Below are 22,531 nucleotides of genomic sequence, written 5' to 3' on the forward strand. Positions count from 1 at the left end.
GTTTACTCTGCTATAACCTTGGCAATTAGATTTAATCATTCTGAGATTAGAGCTATGCATCAGTGACAACGGGCTACAGAGTAGGACAGAAAGGTCCAACCAACCCTCTAGATGGATGCACGAAGCAGGTCATCAGGATAAGCACTGTATGTGTGATGGTACCAGTTTTCAATCTTCAGACAACTGTTTTAGACTATAATTTGACCAGATGTGAATACAGAATTATTCCTTCTTTTTCTAATCAATCTGAAACTGTTTATGTGAGACCCAGCTGTGTTTGTATGCATGCCCAATACACAGCAATCAATATAAACTACCTCATTGTGTATAACCTGCCTGAAATGTTGTGTTTTGTGTGCATTTAACAGAACTGATTGAATGGTGTGATTTCAATTATACAGCATTTTTACAAGTTGCAAAAATCACTGAAACTGTACACAACATTAACTTTAATCCAGGAACTTTTGGAGTAGCTTTTGTGTGATTGTGCAGATAATAAAGCGTTCTGTAACATCTGAAGTCCAGTCCATTGTAAAACAAGCCACAAAAGCAATGATTGCAGCGTACTGCAAAAACAAACAAGTTACTCATGTAACAACTGCAACAGAGAAGGCAGAGTGTCATTCTTGATGGGAATCTCTCTTGTGTGGTCCCCTTCAGCTGCAGGAATTTTGAACTCTACAGCCTGTGGCTGTAATACTACCTATGTTTTTTATACTTCATAATTTGTAAAACATGGAAGAATAATATTAAGTACTGAGCAAGTGTACCCTGGAAGAAAGAACCGTGGACTACTCTCAGACCTACACAGGTTATCGCATGTATACACACCAGGCAAAAAAGAGCTAACAGGACCCACTGCTTGGACTTGATCCACAGAAACCATAGGAGGATTCACAGCATCATCACTAGATTCAGGAATAATAGCTCACAGTTTGCAGAATTGTGGGAAAAAAAGGGATTATAGTCCAGTAACTACAGTATTGCTATTGCCACAACCAAGCTACAGTATCATGTAAATCAGCTCCAGATCCTGACACATAGCATTAGATGTCAGAAGCCTTAAGGTCCACTTGCGACCTAAGATTCAGTTCCTTACACAGAGGTACCTGGCACCATTTGAGAAGTTCTGGACTATCAAGACAGACAGATACACCACAAACCTGTGGGAATCTTGTGCTTTTTGGACTGGAGGCTGGGTGGAGGACAGCTGGAGGCTAGGCAGGATATGCTGGGTTTCTCAAATGGCACATGCTTGTCTATTTGTGCAACTTTATTATCCCTAGCAAATTTCTAAAGAGGTAGCCTTGTGATCATAGGAATTTATGACTGAGGACACATGCTGTGGAAGATTGTATGCTATAGGACCTAAGCTAGACTTTTCCAACATGCAAGTCTTGATGCCTCAGTTGTTTGCCTGTCTTTGTAATAACACATAAGGCTAAATGAAAAGTTGTAATTAATATACTGACTACTACTAGGCATAATTCTTCCTAATGTTATTGCTTCAACAATGTTTGGCTACAAAAGGAAGATCTGTGAAACTGGAAGTATTAAAACTGGTTACTCAGCAAAGGTATGCCTCATCAGCAGGGATACAGTCACTGGAGGAGGCAGACTTTGATCAGGCACCTTTGTTACGTGAATCCACACACTCCTCAGCAGCCACGCAGAAGATGAAACACAGCTGTTCAAATCAGAACCCAAAAGAGAAGAGAAAAAATCCAGAGCAAGGAAAGATGCGAAAATTAGATTCAGTTGGGGCAAGAGAAACTCTTGGGATACACCATTTTTAAAGACTCAAGCAACAGATTTATGACTTCAGTACGAGATGGAAGAACAAAATGGGACATCCAATTGCAGGTAGCGAAGGGAGGGCAAAATTTGATTTTTTTAATTTCTTCAGGAGCGAGGATAATTTATGTGTATTTACCCAAGTTCTTCTACAAGCTTTCGGCTATACTGCAGTCACAGATTAAACTGGATTCAATTTATATCTCCTCTGATTTGGGAAACGCATTTAGAACCTCATCCAAAGCCTGCTGAAGCCATGAAAATACACTTTTGAGATATGAATAAGTCTCTTTATGTCTGTTTCTAAATGCGTGTTTAATGGCAGATATAAAATTACTCTGCTACAGAGATGAGTTTTAAGTGTACAAATGAAAGTTTTCCTGCTTTATTCTTGCAGTCTGCAAACATAATAAAACCACCATTTAAGCTAAAAGGTGGAATCTTATATGACAGAAAACTGCAACAAATAAGAAGCATGTAAAAGAGGATATGTAATTCTTATGTTACAAACATAATGTTCATATTGTTGATTATCTGTAGAAATTTAGCCAGGTTTCACCTGTTTGTACATAAAGGTTTTAACAAGTTTGTCTGACATAATATTGAATGTTTTAACATAGTTGCTAGGAAGCTAAATGGAGAGGTGATGTAAAAATACCAGTTACAGTTGTTGTTTTTTTAAATATATCCTATATTTTTATATGATGCGATATAGAATGGGGGGGGGAGGGTTGTCACATCAATGTACTGCAATCTCAACTTTAGCGATCTACAACAGAAATCACAGTAAAAGCTGACCTAAAGATTTTTCATGCAATCATTACAGAAAAAAAAAAAAAGGCATAAATCAAAAAAGAAGGAGGATTGTTGTCAGGGCAATTATTTGGTATAAGTCATAAAGAAAAGGCCATGTGTTGGTTTAATACACACAGTTGCAAAAGCTAATTAACTACAACTCTTCTTTCAGCAGTCCTTGTTTCATCTTCTGTGCTCTCACCACCACAGTACTAGACACTACCATTTAAATATCAACTGCCTTAAAGGAGGGCAGTTCAAAGTAGAGTTTGGAGAGATGCTTCGTTTCTAAGTAATTGACCAAAGAGCTTTACAGGTATAGCAACACCTTTCAACAGATTTCCATGAAGACATCCATCAAAACACTCTCAGAGCCACACAGGTGTCTGTAAACCAGCTAAGTGTCTGTCACAGTCCCACTCGAGACAACAGACATCTCAGCCTTAACTAGTGGAGGGCAGGAACAGCAACAAATCCAGTGACTGAATTGTTTTTAAACACTGCCTTTGTTTTTTTTGACCTGTACAAGTTCATGCAAGTAGCCAGGTGTCTTACATATATTCCAGGCTTGTTAGATAGAAAAGGAGATTAAGTGTATCCCTGTGCCTAATATAATTATAATATGTAGCTGGTTAATTTCCAGCCATAGTGCCTACATCTACTTTAGCAACAGAACACTAGAGCCAAATAATTGGTGCTGAGGACTCAATTATCTACAACGCCCCATGGACCAGAAGCTGATCAGCAGCTGGAGTACACTTGGTGTGACCCTGAAAGGCAGTTTCCAGATTACCTTCATCCAAAAACAATCCAGTGTGAGAACTTCATAACCACTTCAGGCTACAAACCGCATTACAGCAAATGGAGAGAATCAGGAGATTCAAGTTGCACACACACTCCTATATAGATGCACGCTTAAACAGCCTAACACTACAAAAGCATGAAACCTCTGATATTTTTAATCAAAACCCAGCACAAAAATAATCTTCCATTCTGAGAGACCTCAGACAGTGTATAAGGTAGTGACAGAGCTGTACAGCAATTTTTTTCCTAGAGAAAAAATTAATTAGCACAGTTATGCCAACATGACCTTCAGTGAGCATGTCGTACAAAGGACATTGAAAAAAAAAAAAAAAGGATATAACAGAAGATACACTAAATCAGGATGATGCTTTAGATATTCAAAAATTCACAGATTGCAGTTTACACGAAACCTTGGTTCAATCAATGATGTTACACAAAGGAGAGCAGCTCCCACGTCAGTAACTAATTATTGCCATCAATAGAAATCAAACTGTTGGTCTGAGTCTGGGTCTGAAGAGCTTGAAAAGCCAGGTGTTTTGTGGAGATGAAGGAAGGAAGGCAGGGAGGGAGGAAGAAAAGAAGGAAGGAAATAGATTTCCTGCTCACATGCATTAACTGAATTCTGCTTTTCACTGAAAGCTTTTTTACACATAAATGTATGCTTGTGTTGAAGAGCTAAGATACTCTGCAAGAGACATGCATACACATTTTTATTGTCTTGCTGGGAGGAAAGAGCACCTCTGCAGAAATGAGCACTTTGAGGAAAAGTAAGGCTCCATCTCTGGCAATCAAAAACCACTCTGTTCATACCAGTGGGATGCAAGAAAGCAGAGATGTTAGAAAGAAATACGGAAGAAGAAGTAGGGATTTTAATTACATACTCCAAAGAATAAAATAATTGAAGGATATCAGGATATGATTTATAATCAAATCCACTACATGATGGTGATAGGCCTGGAGGGGAAGACGTACGAAGAACGGCTGAGGTCACTGGGCCTGTTCAGCCTGGAGGAGGCTGAGAGGAGACCTCATCACAGTCTACAACTTCCTCGTAAGGGGGTGTCGAGAGACAGGAGACCTTTTCTCCATTAACACCAGTGACAGGACCCGCGGGAACGGGGTTAAGCTGAGGCAGGGGAAATTTAGGCTTGACATCAGGAGGGGGTTCTTCACAGAGAGGGTGGTTGCACACTGGAACAGGCTCCCCAGGGATGTTGTCACTGCACCGAGCCTGTCTGAATTTAAGAAGAGATTGGACTGTGCACTTAGTCACATGGTCTGAACTTTTGGGTAGACCTGTGCGGTGTCAAGAGTTGGACTTGATGATCCTTAAGGGTCCCTTCCAACTCAGGATATTCTATGATTCTATGATTCATGCTTACTACATGCTTTCTACAAACAAGCCACTGGGCACCCAGAATATAAAGACAATGTTTGGACTTTGATCTTAAAAGTCTTTTCCAACCTAAATTATTCAATGATAACAGGGATGCTCGGCTGTCATACCAACCACCCACCCAAGCTCTTCTCCAACAGCAGCAGCAGGACATGGTGCCATCTTAAGAGAGCAAGTGAACCCAGTCACCTTCTGAGATCTAGCATTATATATCCCAGGCTTCCACACTGGTTGGGATTTCAGGAGGTACATTCCTGCCTGCTAAAGGAAATTGTTATCTGCTATGGGCCCACACTTCACATATTTCCCTACTCCCTTTTTGGGTTTGCTGGTATAACCTGTTCCCACAATACTTTCCACAAGTTCATGACTGCGTAAAAAGGACTGACCTGTTTGCTCCATGTTTCCTTTACTCTCCATGAAAAGAATCAGGAAATATCTGGTTGCAATTTATCTAACCTTAATGTGCATGCTAAAATTGATCAGAAGTGCCATGCCCTAGAAGTATCTCCAGAGTATAAATGAGGCATAAAGTAAATAGCTCAGATGTAGATGCATGCAATGCAGCATCTAAACTGAAGTGAGACAAACCACACCCTTTAAGTCTTTAACTAGTCCTTTCCAATTTAAAATATATAATTTAGCACACTTTAATTAAATATATTTAATACATATATAAAGTAGGAGAAGTTTATTGCTAGTCTGAGAGTGCTGCCTACATAATACCTCCTGTAGGGATGACTGCTACAGGGCAAAAAAATGGAAAAGAAAGCAGAGTCCTGATTTTGAAGCACAAGTCTGACTTACTGTAGACTAGGAGTTAGTCCTGGTAATTCTGAATACCCCTAGGTTCCTGCATGATGATGGTTAATCAGTTGGTGCATGTTGACTGTGGACACAACAAAGAATTTCACATAAAAGTATAAAATATTCTGAGCAAGGCACTGGAAAAGTTTTGTTAAATGATACAATATTCCAGAGTAATGTGGTGAGTCATGTTACTGTGAAAGAAGAATTCTGACTTCTGAGAACTTTCACAGAAACACAAAAAATGCTTTACTGAAAAGTTATTATGACTTTTTTGATCCTGTGCCTACTACCTGCCAGGGTTTAGCAAATCAGGATTATAAAATTAAAAACAACCTCAAGGGCAGCAAGTTCACCCCCCCTGATGCCGTTGGCATATCTATGATACAAAACACGCACTCCTAACTCCATCCAGGCTCACTTTGACATCAGCTAGGTATTTTGTTCATACTGTCCTCTCTGGAAGACTGCTGCAGAGTCACACTTCACAAATGGTTACCCATTTTTTTTTCAGTTTTGGGGTTAAATTTATTCATGTTCAGTCTAAACACCTTGGTTCTTGCACCAAAACCATCCTTTGCCTTAGACAGTTATTTTCCTTCACTTGTTTCAACCATTGATCTATTTATAGAGAGCAAGTATATCCTCTCCCAGGGTTCTTGCTCAGGTAAATAAGCCATGTTCTGGTAAGATAATTCCTCATCTCTGCTGGAAACATCACCTGATACAGACTAGAAACAAATGTGTCTTTGTCACAGCTGGATTATATTGGCATCTTATGGTCATGCTGTGATCAGCAAGTTCTCATCTTACAGAAAATTTCTTATGAGTCTTTCTGTTCATCTGTTTATTATCCTGGTGATCCTTTGCATTTGGCAGTGTTTCGTGAAGTTTAGCTCATGCTTTAATTAGTGCAATCCTCCTCTGGGCCAAAGCATGGGATTTAAAAAACATTAAAAACTTCAGCTAGGAACTGCCCTTGAGCCTGATGCTTCTACTTTCAGTGCCACCTATTGTGATATCCTCTTTAGCAATTTCTTAGTTATTGCTATAAATTCCCATCCTCCTGATCTCAACAGTAATTCTCCACATGGCACTATTTCAACTGTCTTACTGAAATACAGATTAGGTTTATCTTATTTTCTTTCTCCAGATAATCAGTTATCGCAGAAAGCTATCAGATGAGTCTGGCTTGACTTTGATACCGTAAGTTCAGTGTTTTGGGTCCATTGCACCTGTAGTTACTTCCATTCATTCAAGCCTCATCCTCATTAACCTTCCTGTCTATGAAACCCAGAGCTCAACATGATCTTGACAGATCAGACAAAATGCACTAATTGGTTTTGAAGTAGTCTGGTTTTTTTTGTTGTTGTTGTTGTTGTTGTTGTTTGTTTGTTTGTTTTTTGTTTTGTTTTAATTCCCCACTACCTGATGGCTGTATGTCTTTTCCTGTCCTACTTTTCCTTATGTGAAGAACCACAGGATAAGGCTACTCAACATCCATGAGGTCTTGTGTGGAAAACCACGGCTATTTGCTTGCTCCAGCTTTACAAGACCAAGCAGGTGCTGCTGACTGCCCTTGCAGGGTGAACTGTATCGCCATCCATCAGATGCCTTCTGGTGTCAGAAGACTCAGCTGAGTGCTCAGAAAAAATAGAGGAGAGCACAAGATACTGGATTTCCCCATAGATCTGCAGCAGACACCAGATGCCTGAAATATGTGAGGCTCAGGCAGAATATGCATACAATCCAGATCATATGGCAGAGTTCACCATCCAAGAAGACACAGGAGCACAAAGTACTTCGATCCAATTTTTGTACTGACCCTCCAGTACTCCCCTCCTCTCTCATCCATCCCCCCTCTCCTCACCTTCATTAGACTAAGTGTAAAAGTCTGTCTATAAAATATATATATATGTGTGTTTGAATTTCTCACCATGGATTGTTTATACCCCATAGTCCAAGATGGGAAAATTAATCATTTTTTTTATTTTTATTCTTAGGATGAGATTCGCCATGCTCATTTCTCTCCATTACTTGTAAAATAACCCAAGAATGGTGAGCTCAAACATGGATGTCTCTGCTGAAAACCTCTAAAATTAGTTCAAATGTGATTGCTTTCCCCTGTGTCTGTCCCCCAGCCTGCAAGGGTGAGGTGTCTACCCAGCCATTGCCAGCCCTGACACAGCGCTGCTGCATGACTCTCAAGCTCTTGACCCATCACTTCAAATTAAGCAGCTCTATGCCAAAGTTTTGCAGGGAGACAAGTGCAGCTTAGCCAGTGTCTTCACTGGCCGTGGTGCAGAGCCAAAATACACACAGCTACACCCCTGGTCAGCCCAGTGGACAGCTGGCTCCGAGCTGAAGAACAAGTCCCACATGCTCTTCCCTCTGGGATCACTGGGAATGCTGCCAAACCACTTAAAGGGGAATTATCTTTACACTAGAGCACATTTTATAATGGTTATTGAAAGGCCAAATATTGAAAAGCCAGGCAGATGCCAAACTGTGTCTCAGGGCTGATGCAAATGCTACTGGGAAGACAGAATTGGGATGCTAGTAAACTGCAATATAGAACCTATATTCCATGCTACAGCCTCACTCAAGCTAGCAAAATGCCCCGCTGCTCACACCTGTAGCTCAGGGTGGACATAAACCCAGGAAGTTTAACACCATTTTATCAGAGGTTTTATAAATATAATTTGCGATTGATAATCTTTGCAGATTGAAGATTGTCCCTGTGGCAATACCAACAAATCATTCATGTTATACACAAAAGTGAATGTGGGGATTCTGCAGGTTGCAATCTACATCCAACTCTCCTGTTAGCACCATGAAGTGGAGCTCAGGAGCTGGTGGCCAACCAACAGTGAAACACCATTTCTGTACTGGCTGTGTCCACCCTCAATTAGGCATACTGTTATTCTAAGGTCAGTAATTAAACTTACCAGAAACATAACATGGGGAGCAAGAAAGCAGTGTCTTGTCACACCTGTAGAAGAATAATAGAATACAAGAACCACTGCAACGGGTCAGGCTGTCCAACCCATCTCATATCCTTTGACATTCCAGAATAAGCTCCAGAGAATGTAAACGCCTCTCAGAAAAATGTGGGATATTCCACCCTTCAAGCATCGTACTGATCTCTCTAAGTGGGAGATAATAATTTAAGTTGCTATCTGTATTCATTACAAATCCTGTTTTTTAACTTTGCCTAATTATTGGTCTGAGTCACCTCTTTCAACGAGTTCCTGCACCTAATTGGCCATAACAAAATACTTCCTTATGTTAGCTTTGAATTACTGCCTTCTCCATTCATTGATTGTTCCTATGAACATACGCAAGGCATAAGTCCCTCACCTGTTTCTGAGCAAACATGTATTATGAGCTGTACTCAGTTCCTTCCTAGCCCACAACTGGAACTTCCCTTAGGCTTTAAGCCACACATTTAGAGTCTTGGATTCTTCTTTTTGCTATCTCCTGAAAGTATCTGTATAACTTTGTAAGTGAACCTATTTAAGCATATGTCTTATTTAAACTGCAAAATGTCATATTATTCTATCCTATCCTCCTCCTCCCCTACGCCACAGAAAGAAGGCCATAATTTAGTGGTTGGTCACAAGAAACACAGAAGTACAGAAGGTTGGCTACAGAGAAGCTGAAGGAGGAGGTAGGGAGCGAACACAGAGCTACTGCTGAGACTGGACACCTGAACAGGACACAGCATCCAGGGAACTTACTCCTGAGACTCCTCTGCTCGAAATCAGTCATTCTCTTGTGTAATTTTACATGGTCACTGCCATAAAAATATAGTGGAACATGAGAAAAGCCTCTCAGAACACAAGATCTAGCTTCCCGTTTAATGTTTAATGTTTCTTTTTTTCTCTGGCTCTCATATGCAGTATCCAAGCTGCTAATGGAAATTAATCTTTAAAAATACTACCTGCTTTCCTTTTCACCCGTTCTTAGATTCAGAAATTCAAGCTCTCAACTAAGCTGTATGTCTTCACAAGATCATCCTTCTTTCCTTAACCAAGACCGTGTAGGTGTTCAGCCAAAGAGCAGTAGGCACTCTAGGTAGAGCAGACTGTTCTGAGAAACAGTCTAAGAAGATGCTGAAAGATCTGCAATCTTGCAAAATAAGGATGGGACTCTGGCCATTCAGAAGTACTGAAGAGAAGATAATCCTATGTGCTGGGAATGAGGAGACACAAAAAATAGCCAACGATGAGGATAATGAAGCTGTCAAAGGGAACAGGATTGAGAAGAGGAATTATCTATGTCAGATAGGACAGGATAATAAGCATAAGCAGTCAACTTTGCTATAAGTGGGGAAATCCAACATGTGGACAAATGCTAGAAAAATGAAAGCTGCTATTGAGTAACAACACTTTGCCCAGGTCATTGCATTTGGCAAGAAGACAGAGTTCAGTTTTGATGTTTTTTGAGAATGAGCTTCTTTCGCATATTATTAGAGATAGGTAAGGAGTGTCAGTACCATCCAAGAACAAATTCCAACAACTACTATAAAACCCTGATGCAAAATCAGCCAAATAAAAATGCTTCATTACTCATGTTTCATGATAAAACAAGATGTGCTGTGTTTTATTGACTGAGCTCTGGAAAACCACTAAAAGCCGTCTAACTAGAAAAGTCTTTGGGCCACAGGAAAGAGGAACACTGCAGAAAGTCTCATTCCAAATGAGCAAGACTGTCTCCTGCAACGTATCTTGGTCTATGAGTTTCTTCTGCAATACTCCCTTAAGATTTCAGCTGCTTGCACCAGCCACTTATAAATCTGAAAGTGCTTTATTACACAACCAGTGATGTAACAAGAAAAACTGAGTCTGGCTGGCAGCTTTTTGGGCAGCTGTCATTGCTGCTGCTTCTATCTTACATCCAATGTGAGCGTGTCACAGGAAGCCTCTTTTGCTGATAGTTAACTGTCTATTTTGGTTATTTACTTTATAGATTTGACATACGTGTTGACTCCCGTGTCTCTGCATACCTCCCAATATGTCTTTGTACCCCAGATGCTTGAATAGCTCAGGCATTTCTACATGGTCTTAGGTCTACTATCTATGAAATGCTAGTGCCCTGCAAGTCTCTTTCCAGAATCTCTAGGTCCTTTCCCACATTAGGAACATGATGATCCAATGTAAGTTTGACCCTTTCCCAGTGCTCTCCCACGTTGACACGTCCATACTCACTTCATTCCTAAATATATTCCCCAAAAGCACTCCCACAAAATGAACAGTCCATTAGCAAAACATTGAAAGGAGATACATGGATCGTCATGGTTAGTTGCCTGCAATAGTATAACAAGCTTTTAGCTCCAGACACTACACAACAGTATCCATTATTCAACGCTTCTTTCCTACTTTCATGACATTGTGAGCCACAAAATAAATCCTGAAAACTTTTAATGCAAGAGAAGCCACCCAAATGCTCCAAATGTCACAACTGGCCATAGGAATAAAACAAGAGAGCACAAAGATATCATCAGAATCCTAAACCCTTGCAACAGAATGGAAATATTTAAATAAAATTCCCTAACAAACTTGGGAACCTGGCTACCTTCCATGGCACAGAGGGAAAAAAAAGAGGCTGAACAAGACACATCACTGTTCCTTGACTGTATAACTTGGGTGAAATTCCTCCCTGACCACCAGGCCAGAATGTCCAAAATCAGATTAACACAAGTCAAACTAGTATCTCCTCCTTTACAATGCCAATTTCAAAGTGGTCTCTATATCATTACCCTAAGCTGTGCTATGGAAATACGCCATTTCTGAGCTGCTCCGTGCTGCAGTTTGCTAGTTTTAATATCCAGACTCTGAAAATGCTCATGCCAATTTGTTGCTGCTTTTATTGGAATTCTCCCCTATTTTAGGCAACTGTCTCCTTCAAGCACCACTTTTCTATTTGCCAGAAACAGGGATGGGGAGCGGAACAAATGACTGAGTAATTACAGTTTCACACAAAAGTGGCATAAGCAGCAGCCCAGCTAAGAATATGAGACACGGGGAAAGTGCTATGGTGCAAGAATTCCATCCTGACACCTCTGAGACTGTTTTATTTCTTTCATCAAAGAATAAAAGGCATCAATCTGCAGCTTCAAGAAGTCAGTCATATTGCAGCAGGTTATACAGCAATTTCACAAGGGTAAACTGACCCAATTTGAAGCAGTGGGCACTCATCCAATGAAAGAATACAGAAGGCAGAGTCTGAAATGACTGACTGACTCACTGTATCAAAATGAAATTTTTCAATAACACAGCAAAATGGGACAGCAAGAATTTCCATGGTAAAGTAAAACTATAATGATAGATTTTTCTTTCCCTTAGTTCTCTTTTTTTTTGTTGTTGTTTTTTTTTGTTTGTTTGTTTGTTTTTGAAAACTGGAGGATCTCTCTTAAATACTTTAACTTCTGTGAATCAGCAAATTCCAGCTGCATATGTTTTATATCCTTTTGATTTGCTCTAATTACATTATATTACTTTCTGAAAACAGGAGTTATTAGGAATCTGAGAAAAGGCTAGCTGGCAAGATGGGGGTGTGGGGGGCACTAATGGCAGGTAATGATGAGGACGAATAAGAGGGATTTTTGATCATACCAAGCATATTATTAGGAAGTAAAACTGCAGCCGGACCCTATTCCTGCAGCTTTGTTCCTTGCCTTGTTTGGTTTACCCAGTAGCCCCTTCTCGTTCAGAACAAGAGGCATTGTCATGACTGGGAAAGGGACTGCTGTAATAAACCCGGCTCAAAAGCTCCTTTGGTGCATTTCCAAAGTCCTACACTTGGCATGGTAGACATGCTACATGAATATGGGAATAAACATTTTTTTCAAGGAATACATCTGTTCAACTTCATAATTTACTTATGTGCTTGGAAGTGACAGGATTCTTAAAAAAAAAGTTTATGGAAAATTCAATTCTCACTGATTTCCCTTAAGCTCCTTTAGAAAGCCCTGCCTTAACACAGCAACTCTTCTTTTTTTTGGATGTTCAGTGCCTGCCATCTCTCAGTGCTGGTGGCAATGGGAGGACAGCAGGAGGAACACCAAAAGCCAAGACAGGCTCTTGGAATCAGGCTCCATCACTGTAAAGCATGGTTTGTGATTTCATTAAATCACTACCCAGCTTCCCCCCGAAAAACTCCTATGACATTTATAAATAAAAATGAACTGGGGAATGGCTCACCTCTGTGGGACTCCAGGCCATCTCATTTCACATCAAGTTTAATTTTAAATGCTAAATATGCACACAACAGTGCAGTATTTTCTCATAAACCCTGCATTTCCACTCACCACATCACCCCACATTTCCCCACCTCCTCATTCGCTGCCCATTTTCCTAATGCTCCTCTTTCCTATCAGCCAATGCTTTCGTTACAACTCTTTCTGGCCTGGGCTTTGCCTCCTCGTGGGATGTGTAACTGGTGATGGCCATGCTGTTTGGTGGCCTTTCTCTCTGATTAGTGACCTGAAAACTCCGTCTCCAAACACAGCCTGTAACCAAGTTAACATCGTGCTACAACAGGAAAAGAAATGAAGAATGAAATAAGTGTATGACACGTGTGTTATCACTGAACAATCAGGAGCCAGCTGAACTTTCATTCCAAACCCGAGGTCAGAATTATTGGATAGACTTTTAAGCAAAATTTTATTACTTAGAAAATGTAAAACAAAAAATCATTGTTCAGCCTGACAATGCAATGTATTCCCAAACAAATCTCAAAAGAAAATAAATGCTGCAGAATTCTATACATACTTAAGGAAAGAAAATTAGAATAATTAATCAATAACTACGTTTGTTACATGCCTGCAGCAAAAGCGAGATTATTTCTTAAAACGCTGAAAGTTAAATAAACAAATTGGGCAAACTTTGCCCTCAGCTCTGGAAAACAACTGATCCAGTGGAGCTATTGCATATTCAAAAGAACAAGAAAAAAGCTGACTGAGAAAAAGGCATCGGAAAATCCCAGTGAGCTCTTATCAGAGCGTGTGACCAACTACAAGCCTGTCCCCTCTCCCCCCCCCCCCCCAACTATTTGCTGTCTTTTCTAGAAGCGGGATCAAAACAAACAGATGCTGCTATCTTCCCAACTGTAAAGCAAATAGCTGTAAACTTGTCCAGTGAGATAATCCCAGGGGTGCCAACAATTCCTAGCCGTTAGTAAGGGCATTAAACTGTTTAACCTACAAAAGGATTTCTGGGTTGACTTTTGGACTCACAAAATAACGAGGCATTTCCACAGTATAATCTCTTCTGGTCAATTTTAAACGATTCAGCTGTCCTTAGAGGTGTGCTAAACTGACTAAAACAGAACTCAAAGCTCAGCTCTTATCATGTCCCAAAGTGCAAGTATCAAAATTACCACGTGCAGACCTGCTGGAGATGCACGTGGTCACCCCCTTGCCCAACAGCAGGTCGCAGGGGGCCTCACAGCACCCCCAGGCTCCCAGGGCAGCCGGATCCTGCGACGTGCAGAAACCCCTGTGCTTCCCATCCCACGGCAATCGGCAGCCCTAGGACCGTCCGCAGTCCCAGCCCCTCGGTGCCTACAGCAGCTGTTGTAAACAGCATCTGTAAAGGCTTTGGAAACTGGGAGAATTTGGAGCATCTTTTTGTTCAGAATCCAAACAAAACTAAACTTTAAACTTGTGGAGCTCTCCATAACACAGAGCACTATTTTCTTCCCAGACTAAACATACATAAAAACGAAGCAACACAAAAATATGCTTCAGTGTGGCCAAACCCAAAGATTCTTCAATTGCTTTGTCCTACTTAACCCAGTGTGCATCCAGAAGGACCCTCCCTGCCAAATCTCCAGGGTGATATACCACAAACTTAGTATAGAAGGCCAGGATTTTTATGGTGTTTTGTGCTCTCAGAGCAGAGTTTAAGCTGTTACAGCAAGCCAGAAGTAAGTTGCTATCACCACTACCCTAAACAAACCACATTCACTGTTAATATATACCATATTTCAATTTTTCTTCCATTGAATTACATTTCCAGAGCTTAAATTATGCCATACATCACTCTGCATTGAATCTGCAAGCAAAGAGGAAGAACACAAGTTTAGGAGTCCTGCCACCTCCACAACCACCAAAAGCATCACGAGTGTCTTTTCTTAAACTAATCTCACTGTCTTAAAGAAAGATTTTGTTCCTGCCACTAACACTGGAAGGCCATTCCAGAAACTCAGTCCTCCAAGGCTTGTCAATGTATTCCAATAGCCTATTTAATGTTATGGATGTTTAATTTTTATCCTTTTTTTGTGTGTGTGTGTGTGTGTGAGCATATTGTCCTTTAACTCTAAATTTTCCTCCTCTCCTTGATATGCCCAGGAGGATTTATAGAGAGTACTGGTGAGCACTAATTCTTCTCTATCCTTCTCTATCCTTGTTATATATATATCCTTGTTACCATTTGTCTCCTACTCATCCCATTTTTTTCCAAAAGCTCCAGTCCCTGGCTATGGCCAGCATGTCTTTCTCCTCTTGTGCTTAGTCAGTTACTACTCTTCCTTGTTGGCAAGCCACCTTCTGTTTTTGCTGGTATATTTTCTCTCAAGTACAAAAAAATCAGATCTATTTCTTTTCCAGAAGCCAGTCTTTTCTCTCATGTTTATATTCATGGTTATATTCCATGGGTCACCTTCTCCCTCAGATATCTATCCAATCTTTATTTCAGTAATTTCCAAAACATCCTGGGATATTTTCTACAACTTCTGTTTCGTATTCACAGACTTAGTCTAAAATCAGAAGTTACAAGTTTACCTGAGGCAGTCTAATTTGAGATTTGGCAGGCAGATATTCAAACATGAAAAGTTTTTATTTAGTATTTAAAATAGGTAACATACATTCTCTGATTTCTACAACTTGTGTCATCATTGTATATGGAGGGTCACATCCCCTACTTCTTCAGAAGTACTTCTCCATCATTTCCTCTTCTTTGTTTTTACCATCATGGAAAGGAAGAAGAGAATCTCCTTGTATAGATGTTTTTCACTTACAAGTCTCTGTAAGAATGCTCCTTTGATTGCTGGCTTCTTGGCTTCTATGAAACTTTACCAGGATCAACCCTGCACCTTCACATTAAGTTCAGCAGTTTAACCATTCATCAGCAACAACCAAACACACAAATTTCACACTCAATTGCAGGGATTAGCAAACAGCCCTCCAACTCTGCCAGCTACAAATTGTAAATCACAAGGCTCCACTAATTGGAGCAAAGCAAACTACAGAGCACCTACATGTGTCTGTTTGTTCTTTCCTGCTCCTCCCAGTCTAAGAAGGATATGTATATTAGTTGCTTAAAAACACTTAAAATATAACATCTCCAAATCTTCTTATCCCTAAGGAGACCTTCCACACACTTCACTTCAGATCCCCCCAAACTGTAACAAATAGAAAACCTCTTCTAATTCAGGAAAGAGGTTGAAGAAAGCGAACCAATAATGTATCTTATTTTATGGGCTCTTATTAGTGGGAAATAACAGAGTGTCAAGGAGCAGACAGCTTAACACTCATGCACCCAGAGACTTTGTAAGATGTGATTTTTTTTTTTGCCTATCTAAATGCCCTTATTTATATTAAACTGCTGTTAATCAGTGCTCATTATCTTTCTGACACCAAACAGAGCCCTGCCCAACATGTTAAATAAAAACTTTGATCTGAAATGAAAAGCATGGTATTTAGAAAGGAAGCATACTAGATTACCTTGGATAGGAACCAGAAATATCACCTAGGTACCTCCAGCAACTGCTATGTCAACAACTACAAATAAGTTGTGTGGCACTTAAAATGAGATGTGAAAACACAGATTTGGGGCTGTCTGCAGAATCAAATACAAAGATTTCTGGTTATAAATGCCACAACTACTAAGGACTAAAGTCCTCAAAATGAACAACAAGGAGTTGAGATGGGACTTACCCCTATGGGCTCAACCTGGTGCTCTTCCACACAGAGAACACATTAATTCTGCTTCCATCCCACTTCAGTAACCTGTCTAGCATTTCTAGGTCCTGCCTGTTCAGTTTTAATAACTTTTTCTATAATCTCTAAAAAGCTTTTAATGTTATAGAACCTGTACACTTGAGGGAGCCCACTCTACTTTTCCATTACAAAACCTTATTCTCCAAGTAGTCCTGATATTTCTATAATTAAGGGTCAAAATACTCTATACAGATAACAAAATGCTTTTTTTATTACAGCAGAATACTTGAAAACAACATTTCTTTTGCAAATGTTTATGCGATCAGGTAGAAACAGCAAGGGAAAAGTTATTCATTCTATCTTTGGAACTAATTTTAATAAAGTGAGTATCAGTGAAAGATCAAACTCCTCTGTTTACCACATTTTAAAATGAAGCTCAATTTATTTTTTTCTTTTGATGATTAAAGCTTCAGAAAGGTATGTCAACTTACAGCTGTTATTATAATTTGTGAACACAGCATAACCAATCCTAGCTACTGGAACAGAAAAGAGCAGCATCTGATTTGAATTTGCTTTATGGTTTGACTGTACATGTTTGTCATCTCTGGTGTTTGAAAACTACTTAATTCAAATGATCGGTGATTAGCATAATCACTACTGCAGCAAATTCTTTGCGAATATATACTACCCAACTGAAAAAAAAAGACCAGATTCAGAACCAGAAACAGAACCAATTTGGTTTTTGTTCTTTGAATTAAGAAAACAAGAACAGGAAAAAAAAAAAATAAGAATACTGTTGCTTAGAATTTTTCTTTTCTTTCCTTTCTTTTTTTTTTTTTTTTTCAAAAAATTGTATGTTGTTTTACGGCTATGATGATTTGTATTTTCAGAAAAATTGATTACTTTCAGAAAAACCCAAAAGTATTCCACGTGCACTAAGTGAAAATTTGATGGCTGTCTGAATGTTGAAAGAAACAGTATGCACCAAGAAAAGCCCGCTTTCCTATGCTGCAATTATTGAAACTTTATTAGGTTTAGCGCTGAAGGTCAACAAAAGAGTACTTACCTTTTGTTTTGGAAGGGAAGGGAAATCAGTACTCTGTTGCTACGTGACTGGTTTCCAAGCAGCAGTTCCCCTCACTTCTTTGCAGAAACAAAGTGTTCTTCTGTTTCTGCAAATGCTGTTTATATTGAGTAAGTCCGAGTATGTTCAATTCAGACAATATACTGTGAACCAGTAATGAAAAAAATGCATTTGCAAAAAAACAGAATATATCACATTGAACGGCCCCTCTCAACAAGAGATGCATCATACACATGAGATTGCTGGCATGACATTTTCTGGCTGTTGACTCAGGAGAATGCCAAGCTCTATGAACTGTACTTGATCTACCCAATTTGTTTTGTGAATAAATGTGTATGGCTTCCTCTGTTTCTCAGCAGGTTTGAAGGGCTTAGATATGTCAAAAGCAACTCAAGTGTCAATGGAAATACTATAAAAGAGTGTAGTTTTCAGCAGTAGTGATCAACATCCCTCACCAACCAACCAAGGATGCATCCATTTAATATTTTTTTTATTCCTGTTTTTACATTACTATTTGGTCTTTATAAAAAGTGTCTCTTACTCTATCCATTTGGAGTAGCATTCAAGCCAAATTTAAGCATCATTAATCCAATCAAACTTCATTGCCGTGTTTACACCAGCCCTCAACTGAACAACCTGAATTGAATCAAAGACTTATTTGATTATTTATTCAGATAATAAATAATTCATTCAAAAAGACAGAGCCCAAAATCCACATTCATATCTGTTGAATTTTCAAGAATTTAAAGGAAATGATTTAGTCTCTTAACGTAATTGGCATCCAGTAAAATAAATTAGTAGACATCAGCTTTCACTAGCTATTAAGCTTTCCACTCCTGAGGGTCTTCAGTTGGATTAAATGCAGAAACAAGACATTTAAAACGCTCTGCATATTGTAAATAAGGAAAAAAAATGCCAGAAAGCATGCATATTAAGAGTTAGTCTGCTCCTTTACTGAGAAACAAACATTTATGAAGATGGGTTTTACGTTTTAAAAAACAAACATTCTGCAAGCTCATTTTCACTGGAGGAAAAAAAAAAAAAAGAGAGAGAGAAGAAGACAAGAACACCACAGAGAAGGAAAGAGGACTAGGAAGAAGCCAAGGACTGGATGGAAATGTAAGACATAAGCATCAAAAGTTTGGGCAGCTAAAAAGTATTTTTGTTGTTTTTTTGGGGGGAGGACGGGGGGTAATAAAACCTCATCTTTACAGACAGGGCTGTGAGGAGCGTATCTCCTGTCAGCACTGGTGCTGTGCACATCCTCCAAATGATGTTATGAAGGGGTAGTGCAACAGCTGTACAGCTTTCTGATACAAATGAAGGCTGCGTGAGCTTCTGAGAATAACTGACCCAAGTCACCTACACAATTGCATGTCCTTCCACACACCCATTAAAAAACATTATTCAAGTTGTAAAGTCAATCACTCTAGAATTATGTAAGAGGAGAATTTAATTTGCCCATGGAAATGTAATTCAACGCTCTTATCATATGTGGTATAATTTTGCCTTTCATTACATGATTACATACTCTTTCTCTATGGATATCAGGCTGTGTAGTCAAAGAAGCAATTGTAGTTTCTTACCTCATTGCTTCCACAAGTTGAAAGGTTTTATAGGTTTTATATGAATAAGCTATGGAAACATAAGGAAAAAAAAAAAAAAAAAAAAAAAGAGGATCACAGTGCTAAAGCTGCCAACTTTTCTGTCCTTAAGGCTCTATCTCTGCCTCTGCTCCTACCTGGAGCCAGATTCACAGATGGGAGTTCTCCATGAACTTGTGATGGAAAAACAAAACAAAACAACATCAAAAACACACGTGTCAGGAAAAGGGCACTAACAGGCAGTGGACACTTTTGGTCTTAACCGTACCTGTGTTTCAGTTCCTCATTCATGTAATGTGGTAAAAATGTTGCCTTACACTGTTGCATAAAAAGAAGTGTTTACTAATTGTGAACAAGGTGAATGAGGTCACAAGGGGAAAACTAATGCTGAGGTTCTATTGCTACAACAAATATTGGTAAACTTTCCTTATTTAATTATACTTTCCACAATGCCTAGGCAAGCCTGTGCCTTGGCTTCTCATTTGTTAAATAGAAAAAGCACTTCCCTTCTTCGGAGGGCTTTTATGAAAACAAGCATATGCTACAGATTATGAGAGACTCAGATACTGTGGTGATGTGGGATATAAATACTCAAGACAGACAGCACTATGGAAAAGCCAAGGACAAAACTGGTGCTTATCTTCATTTGTCTGTTCTCAGAACCCTGTATTAATTCAGGTCTGAAGCTACAAATTGAACAAAGGGTGGAGGGGAGAACCATACAGAATATGAACTGCCTCATTAACTGCCCATTTTCCACGGCAAAGGAGGTACTTCAGAAAAATAAATAAATAAATAAAGTGACAGACAACATTTAAACTCCATCTCAGTAAACCTGCCATCCTTCGAGTTGAAGAAATGATTCCAAGGTAATCTTCATTTTGACAACCCGAGTGCTAGTGTTTGCTGCTCTAATGATTTCTGTTGCATGTCTTCTGTATGAAGAGAGAAAAAAAAGCTTCTGCTCCTGAGGTTCTGCACCCCAGGAATCAAGCTGATAGCTCTCACCCTATATACAGCCCCAATGCCTTCAGAATAACTGTGCAACGTCAGCAAAATAGCAAACAACACACTAAAAGCTATTCTATGAAAGGCACAACAACGTTAGGTAATGAAGCCTTGCAACAAAATCTGGGACCTTTCCTGCAAATGCTGAAATTTAGGAACAGTAATATTAATAGTTATATAATAGTCATATAAATAGTCATATAATAGTCATATAAATACTCATTTACTTGTTTAGTTGAGTGAACTGTACAACCACAGCATCAAACTTGGCCAAGTGCACTCTAAGGGCTACTGTAGAGTTTAAAAGTTTCAGGGCAAGGAATTTCAGTGCCTTCTGATACTTTGACCCCATCTTCCCCACCTGTATTTTGTCTTGAAATACTTGTAACACTAAACAATACAAAGGTAATGCAGGAAAGTAGCAAAAAGTTGAGTAAGATGTGTTGGATGTTTTCTCGATGTTCTCATCTCATATATGAGACTCTATGACACACCTGCTGATGATAAGCATACATCAAGCAGAAGAACATTAGCAGAGTTTGTGTATGTGGATCAGGGTACAATAGATCATGCCTTAGTGGCGATACCATTCCAGCTGGACAGACTGAATCCTTTACCCCTTGGTGAAAAAAAAATGTGCACACTTTTGCTTAATTCTCTCTGAGAACACACAAGTGTTTCCAGCACACTTTACAATTATAGCATATATAGATATGCTGCATAAAAATTATTTATAGCAAATTACTGATACCACTTACTGGAACAGCTGAGGAGCTGAGGGTCTTTTTTCCCAAAAACTGTTCATGCTGTCAGAAAAGCCCATACTTTGTTAAGAACATCTTTCAATATGACATTTCAGCCAACAACCATCTCCATTAACTCAGTGAGATTTTTTTTTTTTAATCAAACGCTTGAATTCCTGCAATATCTGTGTTAAGTACTTCCACAGTAACTGTAAGCTGACACTGAAGTGGCACGCACTTGCAAACGCTGAAGGGCAGAATTAAACATCTCTGTTGCATACAGAGAACGTTTTAACTCAGCACGTTGACATTTACATAAGACAACTACAAACACAAAGTTTGTGCCTCCAGTTGGCCAACCCAAGTTGGCTGCCCACCTGCCATCAGGGAGCTGGAGGCACATTCAGACCCAACCCTCATTCCACGCTGATCTGGCTTCCATGCCAGCAGCAGACCAGTCAATGGGTCCACAGAAGGGGGTAGGCTGAGGGCACCCTTCCCTTTGATGCAACCCATGAAGAACCACCAGGGCTGGTAAGTGAAGGCCCCACGCCTTCCCACTGCCCACCCTCCATTTACCTGCAGCAGGTGGTGTGCTGCCCGGTAGCCGAGGCGCGGGCCTCCCCGTATGCCCGGTGGCAGCCGCCCCGTGCCATAGCCATGCCAGGCCACCACGTAGGGGTTGTCCATGGTCAACCAGTAGCGCACCTGCCTTCCGAAATGCCGAAAGCAGAGCTCGGCGTAGTCACGGAAAAGCTCGGGCAGGACGGGACTGGCCCAGCCACCAAAGGTATCCTGCAGGTGCTGTGGCAGGTCCCAGTGGTACAAGGTGACGACGGGCTCCACGCCCAGCGCTCGCAGGCGGCCCAGCAGCCGGTCGTAGTGGGCCAGCCCGGCGGGGTTGAGGGGCGCCGTGCCGTTGGGCAGCAGCCGGGCCCAGGCTAGCGAGAAGCGGTAGTGGGAGACCCCCAGACGCCGCAGCCCCTCGGCGTCGCGGAAGAGGTTGTTGTAGCTGTCACTGGCCACGTCGCCGCCTGTCGGACCCGTGAAGCCAGACCCAGGTGGTGTGGCAGGGCGGTGGGCAAAGGTGTCCCAGACTGAAGCCCCTTTGCCCTCCTGCCGCCAGCCGCCCTCCGTCTGGTAGGCAGCGCTGCCTACACCCCAGAGGAAGCCGTCGGGGAAGGTGTCGTGGAGGAAGAGCTGGTCCTGCGGGTAGGGCAGGCGGGCGAAGCGGGCCCAGGTGCCCGATCCCTGCCCCGGTGCCCCGAGCAGCGGCCGCCCGAGCAGCAGCAGCAGCAGCAGCGGGGCCATGCTGCCGGCGGGGCTCCGCGACGGCGGCTCCCTCCTGCCGGCCCCCCGCCGCCCCCTTTTATCCTCACCTCTCCCCTTCCCGCCCCCCGTGCCGGTGGGCACGGCTATTAATAATTACCTCGGAGATGCCGTCTGCATCCTGCCCGCCCGGCGAGGGGAGCGGAGCCGGCTCCCTCGGGGAAGAGAGAGGGCTGCCTCCGGGGGCGGGATCCGGGGTGAGACGGGGCGGGCAGGCGGGGA

General features: G+C 40.9%; 1 protein-coding gene across 1 annotated transcript in view; it reads right to left on the minus strand.

Annotated features, from left to right (window-relative positions):
• The window catches only part of KL (klotho), a 50,196-nt gene extending 27,870 nt beyond the window's left edge, over positions 1–22,326 (minus strand). The window contains exon 1 of the mRNA XM_035324619.1: positions 21,560–22,326. Within this exon, the coding sequence (XP_035180510.1) occupies positions 21,560–22,291 (732 nt within the window). The 5' untranslated portion in view covers positions 22,292–22,326. The remainder of the gene's footprint in view (positions 1–21,559) is intronic.
• Positions 22,327–22,531: the final 205 nt, after the last annotated feature.

This window comes from Oxyura jamaicensis, chromosome 1, assembly GCF_011077185.1.
Source record: "Oxyura jamaicensis isolate SHBP4307 breed ruddy duck chromosome 1, BPBGC_Ojam_1.0, whole genome shotgun sequence".
Lineage (NCBI taxonomy): Eukaryota > Metazoa > Chordata > Aves > Anseriformes > Anatidae > Oxyura > Oxyura jamaicensis.